Source organism: Takifugu flavidus, chromosome 5, assembly GCF_003711565.1.
Source record: "Takifugu flavidus isolate HTHZ2018 chromosome 5, ASM371156v2, whole genome shotgun sequence".
In the NCBI taxonomy this organism is placed as follows: Eukaryota; Metazoa; Chordata; class Actinopteri; order Tetraodontiformes; family Tetraodontidae; genus Takifugu; species Takifugu flavidus.
In genome coordinates, this window is record NC_079524.1 from 8,671,345 (window position 1) to 8,698,136 (window position 26,792).

The 26,792-nt window shown below is 43.7% G+C and overlaps 1 protein-coding gene across 5 annotated transcripts in view; it reads left to right on the top strand.

The window, feature by feature from the left end:
- Positions 1 to 26,792, top strand: part of aopep (aminopeptidase O (putative)) — a 53,402-nt gene that overhangs the window by 18,662 nt on the left and 7,948 nt on the right. For 3 of the 5 annotated variants that reach the window (XR_008950751.1, XM_057034139.1, XM_057034141.1), the window contains 7 exons: positions 3,935 to 4,037; positions 4,173 to 4,280; positions 4,647 to 4,690; positions 8,147 to 8,207; positions 11,066 to 11,128; positions 12,020 to 12,106; positions 25,876 to 25,992. Coding sequence is in view for 3 of the 5 variants with exons in the window: in XM_057034139.1 (XP_056890119.1) it covers positions 3,935 to 4,037; positions 4,173 to 4,280; positions 4,647 to 4,690; positions 8,147 to 8,207; positions 11,066 to 11,128; positions 12,020 to 12,106; positions 25,876 to 25,992 (583 nt within the window). In the remaining 2 variants the exon portion in view is untranslated. Of the gene's footprint in view, positions 1 to 3,934; positions 4,038 to 4,172; positions 4,281 to 4,646; positions 4,691 to 8,146; positions 8,208 to 9,166; positions 9,661 to 11,065; positions 11,129 to 12,019; positions 12,107 to 25,875; positions 25,993 to 26,792 lie in introns of those variants that run through there. The other 2 variants (XR_008950752.1, XM_057034140.1) reach the window with 2 other exon arrangements.

Consider the following 26,792-nt stretch of genomic DNA (forward strand, 5'->3'; position numbering starts at 1 on the left):
TGAATCAGTCTGCGTGGCGTTCGTACGGAGCAGACAACAGTGTCATTCAGCAGTTGCTGACTACAAAGTAATGCTGTGCTGCCCTGGCAGGACACAAGATGCTTCCCTCCAACATATTATCACTGCAGTGTATACTTCTGACACCACAGAAGTTCTAGGGCTCTTAAAGCCTCACTCTATGTGTGTGTGTGTGTGTGTGTGCGTGTGTGTGTGTGTGTGTAAGAGAGAGAGAGAGAGAGAGAGAGAGAGAGAGAGGATGTGTGTTTGGGGAATATGCATTCCATGAGTAAAGGTGCGGCAGGTGTGGCAAGTACATTCAGGTGTTCTGTACTGTCCTGACTTTCTGAAGAACACACACACACGCATGTACTCATGCATGCGCGCACACACACACACCAAACCTTTCTCCTGTTCCTGACAATGTGCGACCAACACCCTGTTTGTTTAATCCTCCGGTGTCATCTGGGGCTTACTGGTGTAAGGCCTTGCCAACAGCCGACCGTTGAAGGCTGCAAACATTGACACTTGTCATCATCATGCCTGTCATGTTGTAGCTTACATATTGACAAATCATTGTTTAATGGATTTCATGGTAATTCCGCTTTAATAGTCAACTCCATCTATGTCATTTTGCTAATGACGGTGTCACGGCACAATGCAAACACCCATGAGATAAGTCAATAAATCACTGATTTAAGGGTCGGTTTGTTTTAATGATTAAACTGCCATCAACTTGTATATTGTACAGTGTATTTTTACAGTGTTTGGTCAGCTTTACCTGTTAGAATATATTATTTTGAAAAAGATTCCATCTTGGGAAAAGGTACACAGCTGACTCTGAGGAGCAGAATAATGTTTTTTTCTGCTCCGCTCCAATTTAAATCAGCACTGCAAAATTAGTAACACGTGAATAAACCAAACATTAAGAATAAGCACATGCACGCTCGTCTTCATTCATTTGTTTTGAAAAATCACAACTGGAAATGCAACTGGCCAAATTGTGCGTAGGCAAATTCTGACTTGTCTCTACGTATATTTACATTTGATATTTGTCTGCCTTTTTGAAGTTTAAATTCCTTATATTTGGGGGCAGCGATGTAATAATAATAACAATGACTGTTAAAGTTCAGATGGACAGTTTTTAGAAATTATCAATAGATTATTGCATTGCACATTAATAATTTTGTGTGGAAAAAGTCCATCACACACAAACTAGAGGAAACCAAACCTTTGTCTTTGTGGTGCATATATTACTGTTGCTTTTGGAAGGTATCACAGGTTTCGGAGGATCAGATAAAACAAATATCTTGTGTTTCTCCAGAACTGGGAGTCGGCCGTGCCGCTGTTTGATGTGGGCTGGACTGTCTGTATGTCCTGGTCCTGATGTGGTTCCGCTGTTTAAGATTACAGCTGTGGGAAAACAAACCATGAATAAACACATGCTGGATGTCACATTGCAGAGAGAAATGGTAGAAAGAATCTGGTGAATGGAAGGCGCTGCAGTGTGATCCACTGAGAGAGAGGTGGGGCATTTATCTTCCAATACCAGCCTATTTGGGAGGTTTTAGGCTAGTAAATCACACACACACACACACAAAGGAAGCAAGTACAGATGTGACAGAAAAGTGAAATTAAATGTCGAAGTGAGAAGATAATCATTACACTTGCAAGTCACAATATGTATTCCACATAAAAACAAAATTAAAGTAGCTGATGATTGCAGCTTGAAAAGATTGAAACAATAGGGTTCAGATGCTGGAGCGAAAACATCTTTTATCATCTTCCATTTGGCCATTTAAGACAGGAAAGTAATACCAAGTGAAGGACAATATCCCAAGACTGTTACACTCCACTTTTATAGAGAGAGATGTAAAATCTCACTGGGAGAGACAGACACACAGTCTCACACACACACGCGCACACGCATACAGACAGAGAGAGAAAATCACAGGCTAAATGGCAGATTGTGCTTTTCAGGATCAACAGGGTACAATTGACACCCCTTGATCCTGGAGGGGCCCTGGTGGCCAGTGTTTATCGGCCCATTTCAGATGAGTTATATTTAGGGCAGCCTGGGCCAGACGCCATTCTCCCTGCTGATTCACTGGGCTGCCGGGATTGCTGCTCTACCTTATCCGGTTTCCACAGCCAACCCAGTGTAATTTGTCAAGATATGGCTCATGGAGCTATAAACGTGCATGTGTGTCGGTCTGTGTGTGTGTCTGCATGTGCATTTTACATTAGCTTCTGTCAGTAATAGCTCCTGATTTCCTCCCGCTATTTCTCTCTATCACAATCTCTGTCTCAGGCACACCAAGGTGTATGCATGACTACACACACATACACGTACACACATGCACACAGAAAGACTCCCTATCACACACAGGGCCCACATGTCAGATAAGAGCACCATTTATTCTGCAATACATTCAGCTATTGTGTGATTCTCCAAGGCAGCGAGCAGCGATTCTTCTTAAAGCTATAGTAAATCATCTCTGACAAAGAGAGAGGGCGAAAGACGTGGATTTACACATCCATACATCCCTGGTCAGGACAGTGGGAAGGGTGGAGTTCCTTTGTACAACATGGCAGTGATGGATCCAGTTTTTTTCCTCTCAGCGTTCTGCCACCGGTATCTATGACGCATGAAGCCAATGTATTTTCTCTCCTAGAAATACGCGTCATTCTTTTTGTCTCTTGGCCCTGTCCCTCTTTCTCTATGTGCAGACACATTCACAAACCAACATACACCAACATACATGCCCACAATTTCCCAGGGATACATCACATCCTGCTGTCTTTGAAAGTCTATTTCATCTTATCAGCAGTAACAGACAGAGATGTGGGTCAGGGGCTGGATGGTAAGTAGAAAAAAAAAACTCCATGATTAAACATAGGGGCAAATACTCTGCCAAGAGTTCATAGAGACTTTGATTATTTCTGCCCCTCCAACATCCAGGATAAACTGTGTTACATACCTTTATTCACTGGGCTGTTTGTCGTTAAGTGACAGTGGTCATCAATAAAATGGGATTGTTTTACACACATATTTGGATGTGAGGCACATATTCACACAAGGACAAGGCAGGTTTTTTTTACTAATAGTGCGCTGTACCGTTGTCCAAGAAATTGACAGCCTCCTCTTGATTGGGCAAGTCCAGCGTTCCTGTCAGTCTCCTATCTTCGATTTTTCCCACACACTGCTCTTTTTCTGTTCAACCCTAATCAGTGTGAATAAGTTATATCTTAATGTCTGTCTTTGCCTCTCAGTGTGGCTGGGTGTGTGTCTAGTCATAATCACGAGGCGTTCCTGTGGAAAAGGGCTCACCGGTGATGAAGGGTCTATTGATCGGTGGGGCAGGCGCCTAGCGTATCGACTCGGCTGAAGGGTGATTCTTCAAGGCCTTCCTATTGGCACGCTGAGTTAATCTGCTCATTCTGATCAATAACAGCTAACTGAAACTATCATTGCCCAGCATCCCATGTCAGCGGGCCGTTTGTTTGGTTTATATTGGTTTTATCAGCGCTTGCGTGTTTGTGGAAGAAGGGATGATTTATATCTGTGTGGCCGGAAAGTGAAACCTGTCTGCCTTTTCATGGCCAGAAATGGAGGCACTGTGGAAATGTTATACCTTTGTGGAATAAATCATGACTTAATAGCACAGTGCTGTGATAAGCTCATACAAACAAGGAGTTATGCCAGTGTAAATCTACAGTTGAATTTCATTGGGATCTTTACAAGGTGTTCAACTATGAGATGTCCTGTTGCCGACTGTGCCACTGAGTTTTTGCACCTTTAGCAGTGACCCTGCAAACTGTGTCTGTGTCTGTGTCTGTGTCTGTGTCTGTGTCTGTGTCTGTGTCTGTGTCTGTGTCTGTGTCTGTGTCTGTGTCTGTGTCTGTGTGTTTGGTCTGGATTTGTTTTATCCTGCAGGCCAAACATGGAGAGCACTGGTCAGGTCACTGAGTCTGGCTCCTCGATGGTTAAGCATGCCCTAAATCCCGACAAGGCCTTCATGCAAGTTCACTACCTGAAGGTTAGTTAAATTTAAAAATTTGAAGGATGAAAATTGAGAAGGATTGTGCGAGCAGCGTTTTACTACACTTTCTATTCAAGCAGCCACCTCCTCGCTTTTGACGGATTGGGTGATGTTATTCTTTTTGTTCTTCAGGGTTACTTCCTCCTCAGGTTTTTGGCCAGTCGAGTTGGAGAACAGCAGTTCATCACTTTCCTCAGATTATTTGTGAAGAAATACCACGGCCAACTCATTTTGTCTCAGGTGGGGCTGCACTATAAGAGACTCCTTTTAGTTGAGTAAATCAACGACAGCTTCTAATTTAAAATCAAACCTATGAATGCGTTCTGTGTAATTTGGCTGGGAAAAAGCTCACCACTTGCATTTTACACAGCCCATGAAACTGAGTCACCACACCTCGTTTTGCATGTAATACATGATGGGTGGATTCTGGCACCAGTTTTGTCATTGGCACCCTGAATCCTCTCACTATAAATGAGTAAAATGGAAATAAAATTTGACCTTGTAGTCGTGACAACGGTTGCCTTTCTTCTCCTTTTTTTGTCATTCATCCGACACCTCCTTAAATGTCTGCATTTCTGTCTGTGCTCTCGTGTCCTCTGTGGTCAGGATTTCCTGCGAACACTGCTGATCACCTTTCCCGAAATGGAGAGGTATGTAAGCGCCTGTTAATAACACCTGTACTGTTTCTCGTGAATAATCAACAATTTGCCAAGGCACATAAAAAACACATTTGGTCTTTACTGGAGTATTGGCACCCCTGTTTTCCAGTCAGCCAGCATAAACTATGATTTATAGAATGTTTCTGTTTGACCTTATCCTTGTATTTCTTTTTTCCTTTTTAGCAGATGTGATTTATTCCCTTTTTTTGCTACATGTGATGTGCTAATTTGCCAAATTTGGTCCTGCTGTGGAAACACACGCGACTAAATCTTCCAACACCGGTCCTATTATGAGAGTAGTCTCATCCACTCTGTTATTAATTGAAGTGTAAAAGGATAACTGCTCCTCCTGCTCTCCTCCTCTCTAATTTTCTGCCTGCCTCTCCGCAACCACTAAATCATTCAGTTCTCTATTTCTCCTGATTGCCTCATTAACCTCTTATCCTGCCTCTTTCTGTCTTTTTCCTCAGCTTTGTCTCCACTTTTTTCCCCTCCCAGCCTGTAGCACCTGCTTTTTTTTATCCATCCTCTCAGTTGTCTGTCGTCTTTTTGCATTTTCTGTCGTGCAGCCCGACAAGCACAAATTAATTCAATTAAACTGGGAAGAGTAGGCGGACAGTCAGTGGCTCGCTTAGTAAACAGCCCTCAGTTGAGTGCGAATTTGCTGTGTGTTTACAGACATTTTTGCATTTCAGCAAAGCAAATGATCTCTTTTCGCCGCGTAAACCCTTGTTGTCAGGGCCATTAAGAGGGGAATAGTCAGTCGAGTGTTGTGCTGCCTCATTCCCAGGATGGAAATGGCATAAATGCAATCCAGCAGAAGTAAATCAAAATCACCTACGATGTGTAAAAACCCCGTAGAATCAGTAATGTGATGACAGATGCATTAAATGCAATGCATTGACAGAGGCTGTAATGCTTGTTTCTCTTCTTTAAGGGGTATTCCATTCAAACCAGTTTGGATGAGATGCTTGAAACCAAAGCATCAAAGCTGTATAGAATCTTTAATTAAATACCGTACAATAAAAGTGTAATAAAGGGAATGGAAATATAATTAAACAATCTCGGTAAAACAATCAAATTTAGCCATAATGATTTTTTGGATATTTTAATATAGAACAGCTTTTAGCATGAGATCTGTGGTCTCTGGTCTATCTGTGGGATTTTTGCTCTGGAACATTTGTAGGTGTGCTTTATTTAAGATTCATGATACTTTATTCATCCCAGTGGGGCAATTATGGGGCAGAGACTGGCACATTTAGTAATGCACATGACACAAGTTGCACATTACATGAGACATTAACAATCCATACCTGCCATTTTTAAACAGCAGGTGCTGTAAAACTGCAATAAGTGACACAAAGAGACAAATCTATTTACATTTATTTCACTGAGAATTGTGCTTGCATGTGTTGTAGCATATACAGAATATGTAGACATAATTACAGAGTATACCAACATGCACTAGGTGTTGCTGATAACAGTTCCTGTACTGGGGGGGGGCAGAGTTCTGAGAGTTCAGGAGGAGAACAGCTTGGGGGCAAATGAGATCCACTTTTGTCTGCCAGGCTGTTCTCCTGAACTCTTAACTCCCTCCTGAACTCTGACTCCTACTATTTATGAGACATGAAAAGATATAATGGACACTCATTGTTGTGCAGCCATGAGTAGCTTTAATATTTGCAGACAGGGGAAAGTCATTCGTCCCATGCAGGGCTGAACAAGAGACTATGTTTTATGTCCCGGCTCTGGAGTGTCACATGAATCTTGTTTCTCCCCGGCAGCATTTGACAGTTACATTCACTTTTTCTTAGCTATACACACAAAAACTCTGTTCCCATAATCCCAGGTAATCTTACCTTTTGCTGTTTCACCGTGATGTGCCAGATGTTCAGCCTTTGAGCTGATATTATCTATAATGCACCCTTCCAGCCCACATTCCAACAGCTATTATTCCATCGTGTGCTGGACACTGATGATGTTTTTTAGTGGGGAGCGTCTTGGCTAATGGGCATTTTATGGGAAATATTCTCGAAAATTGCAGGCTGTAAAAAGATTTCAACGATCTTAAATTTACAGAGCCCCCACTCCCACAATTATCTAGCAAATGTACCTTCGCTTCCACCTCATTATGGTATGCTATTGAAGAGGGATTGATAATTGGAGTCTCTTGACCTGAAGTTTCAAGTTTTTAAAAGGTATAAAGTGTCATCACCCATCAGATGATTCCCATTATGATAAAATTAGAATTAGAGTTAAGACAGGAGAGGTGGGGAGTCAATGAATGAAGGCCGAGTTTAAAATGCCTCACTGGGAGAAAACAGAGTTACAAAACTCTAAAACCTGTGTACTGAAACGCAGTGATTAATATAGTGGAAAAGTTTTAGTCTAGCCAGGTGTGGAATTTTCCTTTAAGCCCGCACAAGTTCAGTTGATGAAGGGGAGGGAGGTGTGCTGTTTAGTTCCTCCTCGACTCTAAACATTGCAGTTTGCATACGCTCTGAATCAGGGCCACCTCTGAAATGTGTCTCCGTCAAATTGTTTGTCTCTGCAGATCCCATCATGTGTGTTCTCCGTCCATTAAAGGCAGCTCCGTTGTACAAACAATTAAAGTCGAGAGGCTATAAACACCTTGGACCAATATATTTAAACTTGTTTTGTTCATTATTTTTTTTACAATTCTTGTCATTTATTTTAAGTAAATGTTATGTTTTACCTAAGCTGTGGTCACACAGAATGGTTTATTTGAGTGGGGTGGAAGTTTGGGTGCACATTGATTAGGTGTTGCCCATCAATTCCCTAAACTTTGGCACTCTCCTCCTGATGGAAAATCTTATCTGTTGTGTTGGATTGAGAGTCTTTGGAGGTCACTCCTTTACCCATAGTTTTGTTGCCACAATTCTGGGTACATTCAACGGTCCCTCTCCATGTAAAAGATCCATCTGGGAGTATTTGTGAACACGAACACTTGACAAACTACAGTCTTCTCTTATAAAGATAAAAGGGGGTGAAGCTGAGAGCAGCTCGTATCTGCAGGCACATCTCCAGTTCACTCATTTGATTAAAAGTTTCTGAATATTCCAAGTTAGGCATGGAATAGACTATTGATTTGCAAGTGAACATATGTTAAAAGATCATTTTTTTCATGCTGAAAGTGGGAAGTAGCATACCCAAACTGACGTGTTACATCAAACACGTCCACCTAGCATGCATGTAATTTTCCGGCATCACCTGGACATATACATAGGTAGTTCACTGCTGTCTGTACATGTTGTTTGGTTGGGCTTGCATAGGAAGATGGGTGTGGACGTTTTCTTTAAGGTGTTGGCCTGAGCCTTGTCTGCCATGAACTGAACAATATTTTCCCAGAAGCGTGGCGTCTTGGGCAATAACAGTCATCGCTTTAATAATAGGAATAAGAATAACACTTGTGCCATTGTGTTCCAGAAAAGGCCTCACCCTCAGTGCTATTTATGCTGACTGGCTCGATCGACCAGGCATTCCAAAGGTACGAAGAGTCTTGCCCTTTTTCCTCTGAATATTTTACCAGTTCACTGGGAGTTTTTTTTTTACATTTAAGTTGTGGGTACCATTTGAATTTCTTGATGTTTCTTATGTTTCAAGGCAAAATGTTCAGTTGGTAACAAACTGCCCAAATTTACATGCACAACATATTCAGACTAAGGTCCATTTTGACAATAATGTATATATGTATTGCAGCTCCTGGAAATCTATGTTTCTGGTCACATTTAACCCTATAATGATGATTCTATAGTATCTATAGTGTGATTATTATTATTATTATGTTATGCCATAACAATGCAATGTTATAACATTATAATAGTAGTAGTTATATTACTAGTGGGAGGGTTTCACACGAAAGTGTAACGTTTAGGACGTGGCAGGTTCTGGAACTGGGAAGTCATGCAGTTATTTTTAGCTTAGTGCCTTAGAATCATTATCATCTTATTTGTTACCAGACAGGTCATGATGTTCTTGACATGAAGGGCAGTGCCGCACAACTGCACTTGAATCACAAAATACCCACAGTCCTAGACACTTGGGCAGATAGGCAACACACAAGCTCACACACACACACGCACACACACACACACCACACACACACACACACACACACGCACGCACACACACCAGAGACAATATCAATCCACTTTAACGCTTCTTCAATTTTCCCATCTCCATGGTAACTATTCTTAATTACCTGTGTGTGTGTGTGTGTGTGTGTGTGTGTGTGTGTGTGTGTGTGTGTGTGTGTGTGCGCGTGTGTGTGTGTGTGTGCGTGTGTGTGTGTGTGTGTGTGTGTGTGTGTGGTGTGTGTGTGTGTGCGTGTGTGTGTGTTTGTGTGTGTGCGTGTGTGTGTGTGTGTGTGTTTGTGTGTGTGTGTTTGTGTGTGTGCGTGTGTGTGTGTGTGTGTGTGTGTGTGTGTGTGTGTGTGTTCATGTCCAGTCTGGCTGTGTTTCTGTCTGAGAACCTTCACCTTATAGATTGCGTGATGATGTAACCGGAGCTGTTCAGTGGGTCTCTGAGGGTGGGAAGGACCACATGGAGGGACTGCTGCTTTCTCACACATGATTGGGTGATGGCTGGAGTGTTGTTCCAGAGGCTCTCCTTTTTGTTTGATGTGCCAGTCACCGGCTAATAAGATCAGCCAGATCGATTGGAGCTTTTTACTAATTCAGGTGTCTGTATTATGTACACTGGGCGCAAACAGCCTCTCTCTCCTCACCACCTCACATCTATCACCCGACAATGTGTTTGAATTGGAGAAAGGCAGGAAATGGTTCGGCCTAATAATAAACAATGACATTCACCCATCTCGGAGTAAGAGACGTGGAATGGGAAGGCCGTTGCCAGCCTATTTTAGACCTCCGCTTAGATGAGTAATCGCAAATGGATCTAAGCTGAGATACTTTGTTTAAATAAAGCCTGCACTTGACTCACCAGGGCTACGAGCCTGGTGCTTTCTCCTTATATTGATGTTCCATGTTTTTATGTTTACTCTGCTTTATCATTAATTATGACTGACTGCCCTGGCCAGGGACTACATTTCAGTTTATCTCAAGCGAAAAATTAAACAAAATTAGTTGATATGGAAAAGAAAAGAAAATAAACAAGTCATCTGTATTATGTTAAACAAAGATGAGTAATTAACGCATATAAAAATGTAACATTGTTTTCCATTGCTCCCAGAGGACCTTACCGTATTTATATATTCTGTATATATGAAAAAAATTATATTTATGCAACCACCACTGGAAAACCAATCTCACATCTCAAATTCCTCCCTCAAACTCAATCAGTGTGCTGTCACAAGATAAGTGAGAGGTGTAACTTCTTAACTTAGATTCACATTGATTCTCCAAAGAGATACTACGCTGACGGGGGAGCAGTATGACGACAGTCTGAGGCAGACAAAAGACTCGTTATTCAGGGAATGGTGGTGGGGATCAAGGCTCCATAAGAGCTATGTGTGGTATCCTGTTACACAATGCCAGTTTACTGCTTCAACGCTCACTGTGTTCTATACAGCGCACTCTAACCTCCCTCTCGCCTTACGTCTCTGTGTCTGCCTCCCTGCCCTAACAAATCCCTTTAGGCTGCTCCCGCTGTACCTGCGTAAAAGAGAAGTGCTCGGTCATGCAGTTAAAGTATTGAACTCGGCGTCAGGCTGAGGGGATAGAAATAGCTGAAAGATTGCGTGTGAGAATGCACTTTGAGGCTGATCGTGTAAACACACTGAGTCTCAGCTGCTGTTATTTGTAACTGAGGTAACATAACGACCACCTCGCGTCGTTGCAGTGTTCCCGGGTCTCTTCTGTTTGACCACATGTGCCAAGCAGGCAGACCTCGGCGCTATCTCCTACGTGATTCACAGCGCTCGGGCAGTGGCTCTGCTGAAAGCTTTAATAAGGTTAGAGCGTAAGTGCTGGCTGGTTGTGCGCGCTGGCCGCTCTTTGTGCGTAGGTGTGCATGCCTGGCTGGCTGTGTGTGTGTGTGCGTGTGTGCGCGTGTGTCTGTGTGTGCGAGCGTGTGTAGGGGGCTGAGGTGACCGTCCTGTGCTAGTTATTGAAGTGTTTTTCCTTCCTCCTCCCTTCTCTTCTACTCTTCCTCCCTTCTCTCATCCTCCTGAGTCAATTCTCGAGTTTCCATCAGAGGAACAAGTGATCATGCTCCCACGTCCTCCCTCTCCTCCCACCTCTCCTCTCTCCCTCCCCTTCCTGATTTGCTCCCTCTCTCTCTCTCTCTCTCTCTCTCTCTCTCTCTCTCACTGCCTCTGCACAGCATTCCACTCTCTCTCGATCACTTGCCTCAGCTTACCGCTTCCCTTTCTTCCCCGTCGTTTAGTGGCTGTATGAACGGAGTGCTGTTTGGTCACAGGCAAGACTGGTGGAAGAAGTAAAGGCAGAGGTAAGTGCTTCTCCTCTCTCTCTCTCTCTCTCTCTCTCTCTGTATGTCCTCTGCCTCTTTTCTCTTCTTGTCTTCAGGGAGTGGCAGACGATCTTGGAGACAGTTCTCATATTTGAAATACAACACCTGGGATCGCTTGACATGATTGTCATCCGAGTCTCATCACTTCCTTTCCCTGCCAATGATATTGTGACATTGATTTTGGGAACTGCTTCCTGTCTCCGTTCCTCTGCTTTTTCATTTCCCAGCTTTTTCTCCCATCTATCTTATTTACACGCCTTGTTTCACAATGTTTGACACGCTCTTGCCCTCCATCCACTGTACTTCCCAGCGCGTTCGCTTCATTCTCTCCCTCTGTCTGTCTTCAAGTGAAGTGCGGCACACAGCGCCGTACATCTGTTGCGTGTCATTCTGTGCTGCCACAGGGCTCCTCTGTTAGTCATTGCATTGATATCGATCCAGATATTTGCATAAATATCCACCCAAAAAAACCAATAATAACTATTTCCATATTTTGCTTTTGCACTTACACCATGCCATTAAAACATTTCTCACTTTTTTGGGACACATCGAAGTGTATGATGACAGCGTGTTTAACCTTGGACTAACAGGAAAAAGCAAATAGAGTTTGCCCTTGATTGTGACTCACTGAGAATATAGTCACCACGCACACTTTCACAACTCTTTTGTGTCCGTCTGCTGCTGTTGTTGGTTCTAGATTGTGCCTGAATAAGTGCTAAAATAACTACTCCACCTGGATCCTCCATCCTTTAATAAAAAAGATTTTACCCTTTTCCATTCTGTCTATCCTGTCTCTACCTTTACCTTTTCTTTCCCCCCCCTAAATGTATCCCCCACCCCTCTTTCTCTCTCACTCTCTCTCTCTCACAGGCTGTAAAATGGATTCTCCTCAGTCGGAGCCACCGGGGGAAGAGCAGAAAGCGAAAGAGAATAGATGTCAAGGTGAACTACAAACAGGTAGAGGAACTCACTAGTATTTTCAGTTCTAACAAGTAAATTTTGTGACTGTTTGCTTTTTTTCTTTTTTTTTAAAAAATTTTGGAACCTTCTATTCCAATTTATCTGTCCTTTGTTTGGTTGAAGTTTGGCTGAACAGTCGGTGTTTGTCAGACAACACATTTATTCCCAGCTCTGTTTATATGTTGTCTTTTCTGTGCCTGAGAAGAAAGGCTGTCATTTTCTTCTTTAATTCTGTGTTTATGTTCTGTCACTGAGCTCATATTTAACCTTTTAAGAGTGTGTATACATCACATACACTCTGTTATTTGCGTGTGTGTGTATTGTGATAGTGAGTCTCGCTTTTGTTTGTACATCCGTTTGGCTTTGACATTCTGGGCTTGAATCTGGCCTTGAAACTGTTGCATCTATTACTTACCGGTAAAACCAATATTTTCCCAGTGGCTGCCAAAGTTTATTTTCTCTTTAACAAAATACCAAAAGACGTAAAAATTGTATACTTTTTTCCTCCTGCCAAGTTAATTAGAGCTCTCTGTTGGCGACTAATCCCTTCCACCAAATAAATCACAGGCACCCAGACACATGCACGAGCACATACACACACACACACACACACACACACACACGCACACACGCGCACACACACACACACACACACACACATGCTCGCCTGTATCATTAATGATTGCACACTGATCTATCTATTAGCCACAGAGGGCCAGAAGTCATTAGCAAGATGAGAGCTGCTTTAATACACTGTATATCACTCTCAATATGCTCAGACTGTAGGAAACATTGGCAAACCGCTCATCTTTTTTGTACAGCATATTTTAATGCATGAATTAGTTAGCTATGTGCCCCTGGGAGTCTTTGACGATAATTTCAAAAAGAAAAAAAGAATCAAAGTGTCATTCAGTACAAAGAATGTTGTACATGTTCAGTCACTTCATATCGCAGTTTTCAAAAGCAAACTTTTAAAATCATGAGCTTGGTTTAGGGTTTGGCCCCAGCCCATTGATTGTTCCATAGTACCCAATCTAAGAACGTGGTTCTTCTCAACTGGATCACCTCAAATTCTAGTTTGCTCATTTGAACCGAGCTCTAAATTAAAAATGCCTTTAAAGTCTACGGCCGGGCTTCAACCACCTGATACCTTCCGTCTGGCATATTTACGACACCACAGAAATTACTTCTGAGGGGGCAGCAAAAAGGGCCTCTTCCTGGGGAAGGGGTAAAATCAACTTCATGAACGAATAGCCAATTACTGTCCACTTGGCCACGCACAATAGTGAAAAAGAGGAGGGAGGGGCCAACTGGCCGGACCGACGGTTGGGGGGGTTTAGGGGTTGGGTGTTGTTGGAGGTCAGCGTTTGAAGTAACTATAAAAACCATCCTGAAAGGAAACACGGAGTGGTCCCTCCCCCCTTTTCCATCCACCTCTCTCCCCCTCTGGCCCGGCCTTCTCCTCTCTTTCTCCTCCTCCCCTACAGCCCCATCCCCTCCCTTTGTTTCTGTGAACATAGAGTGCCAGTAGATGGACCAGGTGTATTTATACGTCTGCTTCATGTACTTCAAACAGCAAAATTTTATATGATCCCTCTTCTTTTCATCTACATCATCTTCCTTTCACTTCTGCTATTCAACCAGCCTGTAAATCTATCAGTCACTCAACACATCCGATCAGCGAGGAAACTGAGAAACCAGTTAAAATACAGGTGGACAAAAGGTTGGAACAGATGAGAGATGAGGTTACAAGTGGGACAAAAGTGTGCGTAGCTCTGCACACCACCTCCAAATTTGTTGGAGAAATGAATTATGGGAAAAATGTTACACCACACATTGACTGTGCACGACAAAAGACTGCGAAAACAGACAGGGCAGCAGAACAGGAGGCGTTTCCAACCATACACCAAATCAGCAGGTAATAAATTGGACGCCTAAAGAAACGACAGAAATGAAGAAAATGAGTGCAGATGAGCTGATCAGAAAGCCAGATTTTGTGGAGCAAAAGATAGGAGCGCCACAGCGATGAATTATAAGATCATAATTGTGAATTCAAGTAACGTGATCAGTCCTATTATGGATATCTGATTCCCCTAGCAGCAGAGTGGATGTCTGAAGTGATGAGAAAAGCTCGCCAGATAAGAAACGCTGCAGGATTGGTTAGTGGAAGATGGTTAAATGGTTAAATGGACTTTACAGGTGGGCAGGATGTAGGCAGAGGTAGGGTCAGAATTTAGTGCTAATGACATCATGGATGATAAGGGAATACGCACACTCTCAAGCCTTTAGAGTCCCCTCCCCACCGCCACCGTGACCTGGTCAATTTATAGAGCCAAGCTTTATTACCAACTTTTCTTTCACGTGTGTTTTTACCCTCCTACATCTTTAGGTATGTTTCTGTCTTTGTGTACATGTGTAGCGCTGTATTTCTGAGGGGCCGAGTCCTGTGTGTGTGCGTGCGTGTGTGCGTGTGCGTGTGTGTGTGTGTGTGCGTGTGCAGACATCTGTAGAAGGATATTAGTCATGCCTGCATGGTAATGGGCCTCATTTTGCTTTCGTTTTCATCTGCGGTCTCTAATGAGAGGGTTTGTCTGCCCCTGCTAATCAGGACAGGAAACCCTGTAGGGGAAAAGGAGCTGGGAAATAGCAGGACAAAGCCAACTTTCCTTGGAATAACATGCTTTTCACAGAATACTGGCTTTCGCTTAAGATCAGTGTGGCTCTATGGATGAAGTATGATCGTAAGATGTCACAAAGATGGCCAGCAGTTCCCACAGCACGTCCGTGCCTGATGTCAAACGCCAAAGTGCCACTTTATGTAGACTGTTCAGCTCTCACAGGCTTAAAGCAAACGTGATTATTTCAACCCAAACATGCTGAAGATGGTACTTTCACCTTGTGAACCAGGGACCTTTTGCTGGTTTTCAAATGGCATCATTGAACTTTACTTACTGCATCCGCTCTGGAATATCTAATATGATTAGCTGTGATGCACCGTAGGACCATTCTGGCAGATGTGATAAGGTTCTGTGTGTATAGAAAGTGTTTATGTAACTCTTCCCCTGGAACTCCAGGAAATGATGTCAACCTAAATGCTCGACATTCCTCCTGAAATTGTGCAGCAACAACCTTTTATTAAAAGAGCAGTGCTCCGCATTCTGAATAAGATTCAACAAAGTATTGGCTGATTATTCTATCTGTTCTCTTTCTATATTTTTCCTATTACCTAATCTAGTTATTGAGTTTCTAATAACACACTGACAAAGTGAGATTAATACTGCATGACTGTTGTGTTATTTAATTAACCAGACTGATACCTGCATGCGTCTAAATGATAGTTCTCATCTTTCTAATGATAAATGTAAAGCACATCTCTGTCTGGTGCAGCAGTGTCTTTGCACATTAAATGGACTTTAAATGATGAGTCAGCCTCGCTGTCACTTTGTCACCTCATTTGGTTGACGTGGCAATCTGCACTTTTCCGATGATGGTATGGATACTGTGAAACCACGTTCCACCTGGCGTGCGGCTGAGTAAATATTTAAGAACAATCAGTTCCGATAATGCAAATGCACCTTCAAAAGCTGCCAGAGTGAGAGGCAGGTTGACGACAAAACAAAAGCTTTGTGGGACATTTGACATTTACACAGTCCTGTGAAGTTCAGTTTTTGAAAATGTCAACCGAAAGTCTGACCGGGAAGAAGTCGGAGGCAATAACTGTAGATCTGATTTCAGTTCTTGACGGAGGCAGTCACCTAATCCGAAAGGCCTGTTGGGTTGTAACCCAGAGAAGCTGGAGATTTCTGCAAAAGAAAGTTGCCACTGAGCCTTCATGTTGTGCGTGCCTCAGATTTGCCACTCGAAAAAGAGTTCAAAGTCAGGACACGGGTAAAGAGCACTGATCACATGTTACGGCTGTTTAAGGAAATGTACATTTTCTTTGCATTTTACCCATCAAACAACATTTGGTAAGAGACATGTAAACCGCATAGAGGCGGACCGGTCCCAGTCTCCTTTGTGGTTTGTTTTGAGCACTATTGATGGTGCGACAGGTGAGTTACCTGTGGTAACTGGAGCCTTTGTGGTGGGATAGAAGGGCGCGATCAAAGAGTCTCTTCAGGCATTTGGAGTTTCCAGGTGGGGCGTCGTAACCGTTCCTTAATACTGGAAAAACAATAATGGCAGGGGAGCAATATTCCAGTTGTTTTAGTCTGTCAGACATCACAGACAGTCTCCTTTTAATCCATGTTTTGGAAACAGAGCCCCGGTGGTGTAGTGTGGGATCGACTGGTGGTTGTAATGAGAACACATTCTTACAAATTAGAGTCATATCAGTTTTGTTCCGCAGTTATTGGAGATTCTTACTTTAAATTTGAGATGGAAACGCGTCACATGACCTCTGGTTTCCCTTCACTGCTGTTTTCACAATCTCCCATAAGGCGTCTCCATGTTTATCGCCCTCACCTCGTCTTTCTCCACTGCTCCTTCTCTAAATTGTGCTGTCCTGGTTTCTCTCTTCTTATGTGATTTATGGCCAATGAATCAGGGATGAGGGAGTATGTCAGAGGAGAGATGGGAACGTTCGGGGAAATGGCTGTTTCCGGCCAGACTACTTCACGCCAGGTTGGAAAATGGTCGGAAGTGTTTGTGCGTGTGTGCGTGCTCCTGTTGCTTTTCCATTATCGGGGCATCTGTAGATCAGTCCGCTACTGTGGACGCAAGCCATTAATTGTCTTTAAGTGAAAGACAAGTTGGAGCTGATAGAGAGTTTAGACTCAAAGAATCGCCCTGTTTTTGCAGTGGGACATTTACTGACTACCTGGAAAAGTTTACAAAGGTTGTCACAGGGAGTTGATTATCTGTGGCTGTATGGTTCAGGTTTATGGGTCCAATTCTTTTTTACGAGGGGGTTTATTTGCACCCATCACACTGGAAACAGTGCTGCCAGAAGCTATTATGCAAAGCAGGCTGATTTGGATCTCTGAATTCATTTGTGTGTTCAGAACTTAATAAGTTTTTTTTTTTTTTAAAAAGAGGTAATGTACAGATATTTCAATGGAAGGAACAGCAGGCCAGGTTTCACTGGATAATTAATTTAAATCAGATTTCTTTAAAGAAGAGAGATATGGAAATGTGAAAATTGCAGTTCGGGGAATTACCGCTGCAACTCCGGAGAGTTGTTGATGTCAAAACCCAAAAATGATAACACCTAGAGAATCAGGCGAGTAAAGAGAGAAGAAAACCTGCAGTTAAGCAGCCGATCAATTTAAGTTTCCCACTGTTTGTTGTCGTCTTCTGCCGCAACTGTCGCCGGAAAGTGCTGACACCGAGGAATGGATTGTGTGGGAAACAGCAGATCGTTGTGGCAAACAACTGCCCTTCGATTCCTCCTTCTGTCGCTTGCATTTTCATCAATGAAAGCTCTTGATCCGGCGGCCAACGCCAATGAAACTCAGTTCGCTTGTCTGCATAAATGTTTACATCTGCGCCACGGGAATTCGGCTTTGGGAACATTAAATGCACGCAGCTGTGCATCCGCGCGCTTAATTGCATCCGTAACGGGCTTCCCTGTTATGTGACTCCAGAGTTTGTCCCATAAACCGAAAAGGGAAACTGAAACAGTCTGTGACATACATGCAGAAGTGTGTTGAGGCCAGTGTGTCGTGCCCCAGCAGCTGTGCGGGTCCATTTAAAACTCGGTTATTTAACAATAGCATAACAATAGTCCACACAAAGTTTAAAAAAAAAACGAAAGCTTTTTTAAAGGTGAGGCGAGGGTACGACCCAGATAGTAGATGGGAAGATTTATGCCCGAGGAGAGGAGACGGCTCCATTTGTGTGGCGTTAACGAGGTACACCGAGTGAAAGTGAGAAGCAGAGAGGGGCCATGTGCGTATTTGTCTCATTTATCACTCAGCAGCGCTTCTGTTTTCAGCTTCATTTGAAGTTCACACTCGGCCTCATCCCTTCTGGGGGGCCTCCTCGCTGTCGATGTGTGTGTGCATTTATCTGCATGTGTTGTGTGTTTTCGCGCGTCGTGGTTTTGCAGACGGGGGAGCGGGGGCCCAAAGTAAAATAGTGTAAAGCCATCAACACTCGTGACGACAAACCATTGAATGGCAGGCATGGCTGCCACTTGGCACTTCACTGAACACGCATAAACGTGCAAGGTGGCGCTATGTCGTAGTTCTTAAGAGCTTCAACAGGTATTTGCTGAAGTGAACACGGCCTCACACAAAAGAATACGCACGACGCGCATACGTCCGTGCGCGCACATGTATTCGGAATCCCAGAAGCATTTGAGTGTCATTAAATTGCAGCTGTGTTTGTCTTTCCAGCGCACATGGAAAATACATCAGGGACAGCGAGAGAGCGAACGCAGCGTGCTGAAATGCACATTATGTGCAACACAAGCGCGGCACTGTGTCGCACAAACAAGCAGTGTTCAATCTGGAGTCGATTCAAGCAAAAACTTGGGCATCTCGCAGTAGGATGGGTGCTATTGTGTTCAGGCATGTGACTCTAGATGTTTGGTGCAGACTAGTGAACACTACCTTCAGGGGCTGTGGTTTGGAGGTAGCTTTCAAGTGGTGGGGAGTGAATTAGTGCTTTATTGCACTCAGTAAAGCCAGATTTAGGTGTCAGGCTTTTCCTTCCATAAGTATAGTACATCATGTTCTAGCCTCTTCAGAAACAATAAACTGGCACAAACAAGCGTGTGTATGTAATGCTAGCTGCTACATATGGGATTACACAAATCCCTGCATGTGAAATCCAATAGCATGACCTTTCACACATGTACTGTTAGCCTGATTTTGTCAGGATGTTAGCTCGTGTGAAGAAATGCAACATGTGTTGTCTCCACCTGGAAGTGCACGTTCTGCCGTGTGGAGCGTGTGTGAATATACAGACTTAGCGAATCTCCCATGTTTGTTTGGGTAGGTTTGTCTCCACGGTCCTTCTCTTTCCCAAGGTCACGTTAGATTATATTTATGCCATACGATCAGTTTCATATCCCAAATGGAGCATTCTGTTTCCTGCTACCAAGCCTAAACTGAGTTCTGGCTGGGTCTCAACAAGCCAAATGTGCACATAATCCTACACTCATTCCACATGGATGAAAGATCTGTTCCAACCATTCATTTTCTGAAATTTGAGGTTATAAGACTGAAATCGGGAACGCAGGCCCATTAAAAACTGTTCGTTCGTTGCCAACAGCCCTCCTGGATCAGCATGTCACAGTCTGGAATATTGCATGTTGCTCCGGTTTATGTGGTCCCATCACAGACAGAAACTGGTTGGTTCACTGAGATGATGGTCTACCATTATCAAATACCTCAGTCTAATCTTTGTGGTGGCGCATTACTCAACAGCTGTGTGTTCGTGTCTGTCTGTGCAACAGATATCTGGGCTTAGTCCACACCACATACCTCCGTCGGCTCAGAAAGCTTAAACCCAGCCAGTGTGGAGAGCCCTGCCTCTCTATTACTCGGAGTATATTTTTCAACAACGGCAGATGCTATCTCGCCGCAGTGGAGGTCATCGCAGGTCCATGTTTGTGTTTTGCCCCCATTATTGTTTTCGTCCTTTTAAGCCTGACTCGACATGATGAATACCACCTGTGCGAATGGAGGGACGAATGTGCATGTGCGCACTTGCTTTCTGCTTCACTCTGTCACTGAGGTTCAGGAACCCAAGTGCTGTGAAATAGCGTGGCCGTTAAACCGCGATCGCGTTTCTGACCTTTCGGCAGCACCGTATTTATGCATGTCAGGGTGTCTGTGCTCTATTAACCTTCAGAAATGTTTTAATCAAGAACAGCACACCCCACAGATAATATTTATCCACAGCAAACCCCTCCAAGGAAATATTTTTTTTAAATTACCCCCTATATTGCTCTCTCCTTCCTAGAACAAATGATGTGAGGAAATTAAACCTGGGCGCTCTGCTATTTTCAGCCAGTCACATTTCATACTCCTGGCCCGGACGCCTCCAGGGTGTGACCAGACAGATGCAAGATGACCGAATGTGGTATCTTAGCGTTGAGCATCAGACCTTTTAAACCTCAATGTTTTCATATTCACCCAAAATGACGAATTTTGGTGACAAAACTGCAACTGAGTGAGGAGGGGGGGACATAATGAAGCCTAATGAAATGTGGTCATGTGTTGTTTGCTGCTCCGTTTGGAAAAGAACAGTGAATTTCTGGAGGAGGAGGAGGAGGAGGATTAGGCGGAAGGAGGCGAGGGAGGTATCCACCAGAGACGCTCACATTTGTGCCGTGCGTGCAAAGCACCGAATGCATGACTTTAATTAAACTCCACCTTCCACTGGTGGTAGGTGTGAACGTGGGAACAAGTCGGAGTAGCGATGTGTAGGAGAGAAAACATGATAATTGTCTTCATGACCACTGCCAAATTGCTGGCGTTATATGCATTCCACCTTCAGCACATGATGGACAACACGTCCCCTGCTGTGCAGTAATGAAGCATAAATATCCTGCATAGCAGATCTGTTGTCTGACTCTGTTTATAGCCAAAAGCCTGTGTTTATAGCCCAAGTTTAGCACTGTGATCAAGTTGGAGAAGCCCAGAACAAGGTTGACCCTTTCTGTCACCACTGACATTCATCCTTATCAAAACAAATGTGGAAGAAAAATGATTTAATCCAATATTAAAATAAATAATGAAAGTGTAGCTGAAATGAGCTTACAAACATCCTCGAGTGTAGTCTCCTTGATCAGAGGATCTGGGCAGGAATGTTTCTTGTTGTTCCTGTTCAAAGCTTTATTTAAAACAGGGCATGAGCGAAGCATTCGGACTTGTGATGGTTTAAAATGTTTTCACCTGAAAATGCTGTATTTTATTGTATTTGTGCTGTGAATTGTCAGTTATTTACATCCTTTTGAAAGAACAGCTCAGCATTTGCTTGTCAGTTTTCACGTTTGTGTTAAAGAGCACATCGCCGAGACAACCGATGCTTGCCAACCGCCGTGACTGCGTCGCCCTGCTCGAGGGTCTTTCCCCTCTCTTTCGCTCTTGGCTGCCGTCTCTTGCAAACGCGGCTTGTTTTGCTTGGCGATTAGATTCCAGATTGATTATAATTTTCAAACACAGCAGCGTAAAGGCCCATCTTGCTCTCGGTAACTGTTGATTAGAGCAGGAAAATAATCAAAGACGGAATCAATGCGATAGTCTGTTGCTCCAGGTCATCGCCAAGGTCGTTGGTGCGTGACCACCGCTATCTGTGAGACCGTCACCGTGCTGCGTTCATAGAGATGAAGAAAGTTTAACAACCTGACTCCTGCATAACCTTTGAGCACCTCCTGTTTGTGTGTCAACCCATTACCTGAAATTGGTTTATAAAAGCTGTGACGTCAGCCGACAAAATGTCTTTTTAGACCTTGCAACGTTACAGGATTGCAGTATATCACTAGTGCGAAAGGAAATAGCCTTGCCTAGCCGGTACAATATACTGGATGTATATTTATAGCGTCATATCACAGCACCATCACATGAATCTGTATGCAGTAGCTCCATTTAGTAAACTAACCAGCTGTGTGGTACCTATAGATAGACCTGACTGATTCTGTAAAGAGTATATTGTCTCAGAGGGTCGGTGGTCAGAGAGAATGACGTAAAGGTTACTATCGGAACCAATCCTGGCAACATCTGAGTGTGAGGATTAATGTCAAAGTCAGACAATCTCTCCCATGCATAAAATTGTGTGATTAGCGGTTCCTCTTCTTCTCGGAACCCTGTGTGCTTCAGATGCGTCTGGCTGAATCATTCCTGTTAGCTCTTAATATTGTATATAGAGCTGTTTAAAGACCCTGCAGACGTAGGTGAGAAAAAGTTAGAAACTTCTACATTCCCGAGTAAATAAGCAAATCTTTGTGAAATATGTCAAGGGTTCACTAGATGGATGGAACTTTACTCTAATATCCTCCAGCTAGTCGCTTTTAGCTGGTTTATATTTGCTTTTCTGCACATTTAACCCGAAAGTTTAAGTGCATAAGTATGTTCGATTCTTAAGAAGGGAGCCTAAAAGCTGCCTGGTGTAGCGTTTCTCTCCAAAATGCAAGGCTTCCACTAGAGTTTGAGCAGATGAATGCTGGGCTCCTTAAATCAATTGTAAAATAAAGCAGGGCGGAGAGATAAAGGATGCGAGGAGGGGCTTATAATTGGTGGAGCCAGACACGCAGTATGGTCCTGTGAAAAGGGGTTGGTATGGAGACAGGGAGCAGACAGCCATGGCGACAGAAACAGAGTCAGGGAGGGAACTGAGGAGAAGAATGAGTGAAACCTTAGTACCTGGAGCGTGGGCTGAGGCCTCTGGTCGCTGGTGCCAGAATTCAGTTTTACGAGGCTGCGGTCAGACAAAAATAAAAGGCGCAGGAGCGGCTGAATGGCATCACACGCACATGCATGCGTACACACGATTGAATGGCCTCTCACAGATTGGTTTTATAATGTCACAGCCTCTCGGTCTCTCCAACCCCCCCCCAAGTCCATAATGCAGTGTGACTGAACAAGCAGCACAGTTCAGAGGCAGGGAGAGAGGAAAAGGAAGAGAAGGGAGTCGAGGGAGGTTAAGAAAGCATTAGCAACACCTCTGTGTTCCTTTCACTGGTGCCAGAGGCAGATTGGAGAGTTTCCTTCAAGGTCCCGTCCATTTTTTTTGGAGCCTCTTCATAGAAGCTTCTGTGCTTATCCTCACAAGTACGCTTCAAAGTCAACTGTTAAGAAGAAAAGCGCTAAAAAGGCCACAAAACTCGATTATAGCCTTATTTTCCCAAAGCAGAAATGTGTGAGGGTTAAGAGCGTTGCCGTGTTCAGCGCCAGAGACTGTGCAGACTGAGTGATAGAAGGAGCAAATTAAAACATTTTTGGGTCCGTTCTGTTGATGCATACCAGCCTCTCCAGCGGCTCTCCTGTTGACTGTACAGATCGCAGCATGGAGCCCAACAGTGTTGCCATGGAAATGGTTAGACAGTGATGAGTGTTTGCGAGATGTTTACAGTTTTCTTCTGACGCAGTTGAACAAACCTTTAAAACATTTTTTGTGGAGGGGGGTCAGAGACTCTGAAACATCACAGAGCCTCAGATGACGCCGTTCGACCAGGTTTTGTTTGTAACAACTGACGGTCTTTGATTCATTTTCTGCTGAACGTCATGTAGCGGCAGCGGCAGCATGACTAATGTTGCTTAGTCCCGTACGCCCACATATGCACTGACATATTTTTCAAAAATGCAGCTTCTACCTGCAGCTTTTTGCTCCAGTCCTTTACATCACGCGGCGTTGCACGCTTGCAGCAAGGCGCACGCCTTTTTAGCGCGCTCTCCTGTATTGTGCATAGATGTTAGCCTCATTGTTCTAGAGGTTAGTGGTTGGAGCAGATATTCGAGCGACTCATTTCCCAGAGGTCCTTGCATGCTCAAATTCAAAATAAAGCATGTGTCAGCAGTTTCTATGGAAGTGGAGGGTGTGTTTTAGTGAGTGTTAATATGTAATATCAGCACATTTGTCTTTCTGTGCATGCAACATACTGCAGTTGTACACCTTTTAACCAGTAAAGTGAGGACATGTTGTCTGGGCCTCACAACTTCAAAGGAGTGTGTGAGGGTTCAAATTTGAGTTTAAGGTTAAGCGTTAGGATTGGGTTTAAGTAAAGAGTAGGGTTGGGGTCAGGAATTTAGTTGTGAGGGTTAGGATTAGGGGAAGGCAATGCCTCATGTCAATAAAAGTCCTCATATATATATCGATGTACAAGCGTGTGTGTGGAGAAAGAGGTTGTTTTCTTCCTTTTTTGCCATTTTGCATTCCAGCGCTTTGAGAGACAGTAAGGGAAAGAAATGCCTCTTTCATGTGACCAAATTCTGTGTTTGTGTGTGCAGGCCTGTGAGAGGGTCCTTTCACATGATTGTTGAGACAGAGAAGGACACATTGCCCCCCCCTTCAGTCATAAAGTGCTTTCAGCACTGTACTATTAAGGCTTATTGTTTAAGGTAACCATGACCTGGTCATGTCCTGTGTGTGTGTGTGTGTGTGTGTGCGCGTGTGTGTGTGTTGCTCTTTGTAAGGACTATTTATAAGTGTCATTTTCAGACTCTACCTAATAAAGGAGTACTCATCCATGGAGTTCACCTTTTCCCCTTTAATTGCTCTGTCGCCCCATCTCACACACACACACACACACACACACTCTCACACACATCTGTAACCAAGCCAGCATGAAAAACAATTAAATCAGGGGCGAACTGAAAAAGGGGAGTCACAGAAAAGTCAGACACATCCAGAATGTGCCAGTAGGGCAGCGGAGACGACCGTGTAATGTCCAACTATTGATTTGAAATCTGATTTTGAAGAGACGGCAGGCTCATCGATTACATCCGCGGCAACGTCGGTACATTCCGGTACAAATAGGCCCGGCCAAAACACTCTGGCATCTGCGTCCGTGTTGGTGAGAGCGGTGTTTTATTGCTGCAGATTCCTTACTTTTCAAAGGGCGGGAGCGCTCATGGGTGGGCCCCAACGAGGCCCTTTACAGATGAAGACGCCACTTCAGAAAACAGTCGGCCTTCATGAAATGGAAGTTGGAGGCCTGAAGAGAGGGGGGAGTTGATACAGGGTGAAGGGAAAGAGGGGATATCAGATTTTCCACGGGGTTAGACCATCATCTGTGTGTGAGCGTGTGTGTGTGTGTGTGCACCAGTGTTCGAGTTGCCAGCCAGAATCTGGGTGTTATTCCCTGTTATTCGCTCAGCTGCCTTCAGCTACATGCTAAAGTACTTCCTGGGTTTAAGTGAGGTATTTCCCAGCAGTGCCGAGGAGGCCATTTAGCAAACACTACTTTAAATACTTCAGTCCATATTGCAACAACACAGCTATTTACTCTTTGCTGGAAGTGTTTATCTGAGTAGTTTTCTCTCTCACACTCACACGCGTTTCGTACCTATTTTCACTCCTGTCTCTGTGGGGACTTAAGCCATTTATTGCATCCCAGACTGGGACCGGAGAGAAACGGTTACTGGGATTTCTGGGTGTACGCATGAGGGAGACAGACAGGGCTGGGCACAAGCGTCTCGGAGGAGGAAGTTGCTCTCACATATCGCTGCCCACATCCATCTTCCGAATGATGGTCTGGGCCTGAGCGTCCCTGTAGATGTTAGTCATTAGAATGAAATGGCTTGTTTCCTTTAAGGTTAACCTCAGGAGGGCACAATCAGTCAGGTTCTGTTAAGAAGCAACAGGGAGGCATCCGTCTCTTCCTTCAATTTTATGGCTCTGTTATTGCTTCAATCAGGGATTTCTCCGCCTTTTGATTTATTTATTTTTTAATCCGGCGTTCCCTCCGCACATTGCTGCTCTCTCTGTCTCCCTCTAAAAGATAATTTCATTACTTTGTTTCTCCATCCTTGATTTTTCATTATTTTCCTACATCTGTCTTCTTTTACATGTTTGTTAATATTCTCCAGTCGTACCTATTCACTCATTTTTTTAAAAATTCAATTCTCATCTCAGGTAGCAGAATTCTTGAAACACTGCACATTATAGCCCAGTTGTTTTATTATTATTATTAATCCTTCCAGAGAAATGAAAATAAATGAAACTATATTGGAAAACAGACTCGGTATGCAATAAGACTGTAATTTTGCTCCCTTAATAGCTATGTGGGTTTTTTTGCTCATAATAAGTAATAATATGTCACGCTACGTATCATTATAAATTTCATTACTTGTTTTGCTTTCATTTCATCCCCTCAGGTGACGTCGGAGCAGCTAGTGATGCTTTTGGAGCTTCTTCTGGAGGAAGAGGAGCTGAGCGAGGAAGCCATGGACGCCCTCCAGAGGGCTTACAACCTCCAACGCCAAGACGCCGAGGTTAGACCACACAAGCACTCCCGCAGCCACTGAGACAGGCGAGCGTTTACGTTCCAGCTCAGCAGCTCTCGTCTTCACAGCCTCTGTCCCTGGCTAAATCCCAAAGGTATTCCCTTCATGTGTGAGGGACAGTGCCTTGCTTAATGGCACTACTGACGGTTTCTGCGAGTACATGCGAGCGTGCTTTCCGTTGGCTGCAGCTGTGTATGTTGGCAGCTGAGGGCTTCCTTACTGTACGGAGGATCTTTATAGGCGTACGAGTGTGAAAGCACATCTGCAGCACAATAACCTGCATTGTTAATGCCTTTCTTTCTTTCTTTCTTTCTTTCTTCTTTCTTTCTTTCTTTCTTTCTTTCTTTCTCTTTCTCTTTCTTTCTTTCTTTCTTTCTTTTTTCTTTCTCTTTTATTTTTCTTTCTTTCTTCTTTTTCTTCTTTCTTTCTTTCTTTCTTTCTTTCTTTCGTTCTTTCAACATGGGCTAAAATGAGCAGGTTTAAGGCAGTAATGTTTGTCATCTGCAGTTACAGTCTGTCCTTTTTTTTTTACTATAATAGAAGCACTTTGATCCGGAGGTCAATCTTCAGACTTCTGGTCGAACTTCCTGGCACAAAGCAGATTCTCATCTGCGGTTTCCTGGAAAAACGTTCAGTGTTTGCTAAAAATAGCACAGGGCAGCACATTATGAGCACTCACCCACAAACACACACACCTGTACGCACACGCCGGAGCGCGCTGGCCCCGTCTGAATGTTTATAACCCCCTTCTGCATCCTCCTCCTGGAAGAGTGGATTATTTCTTTGGA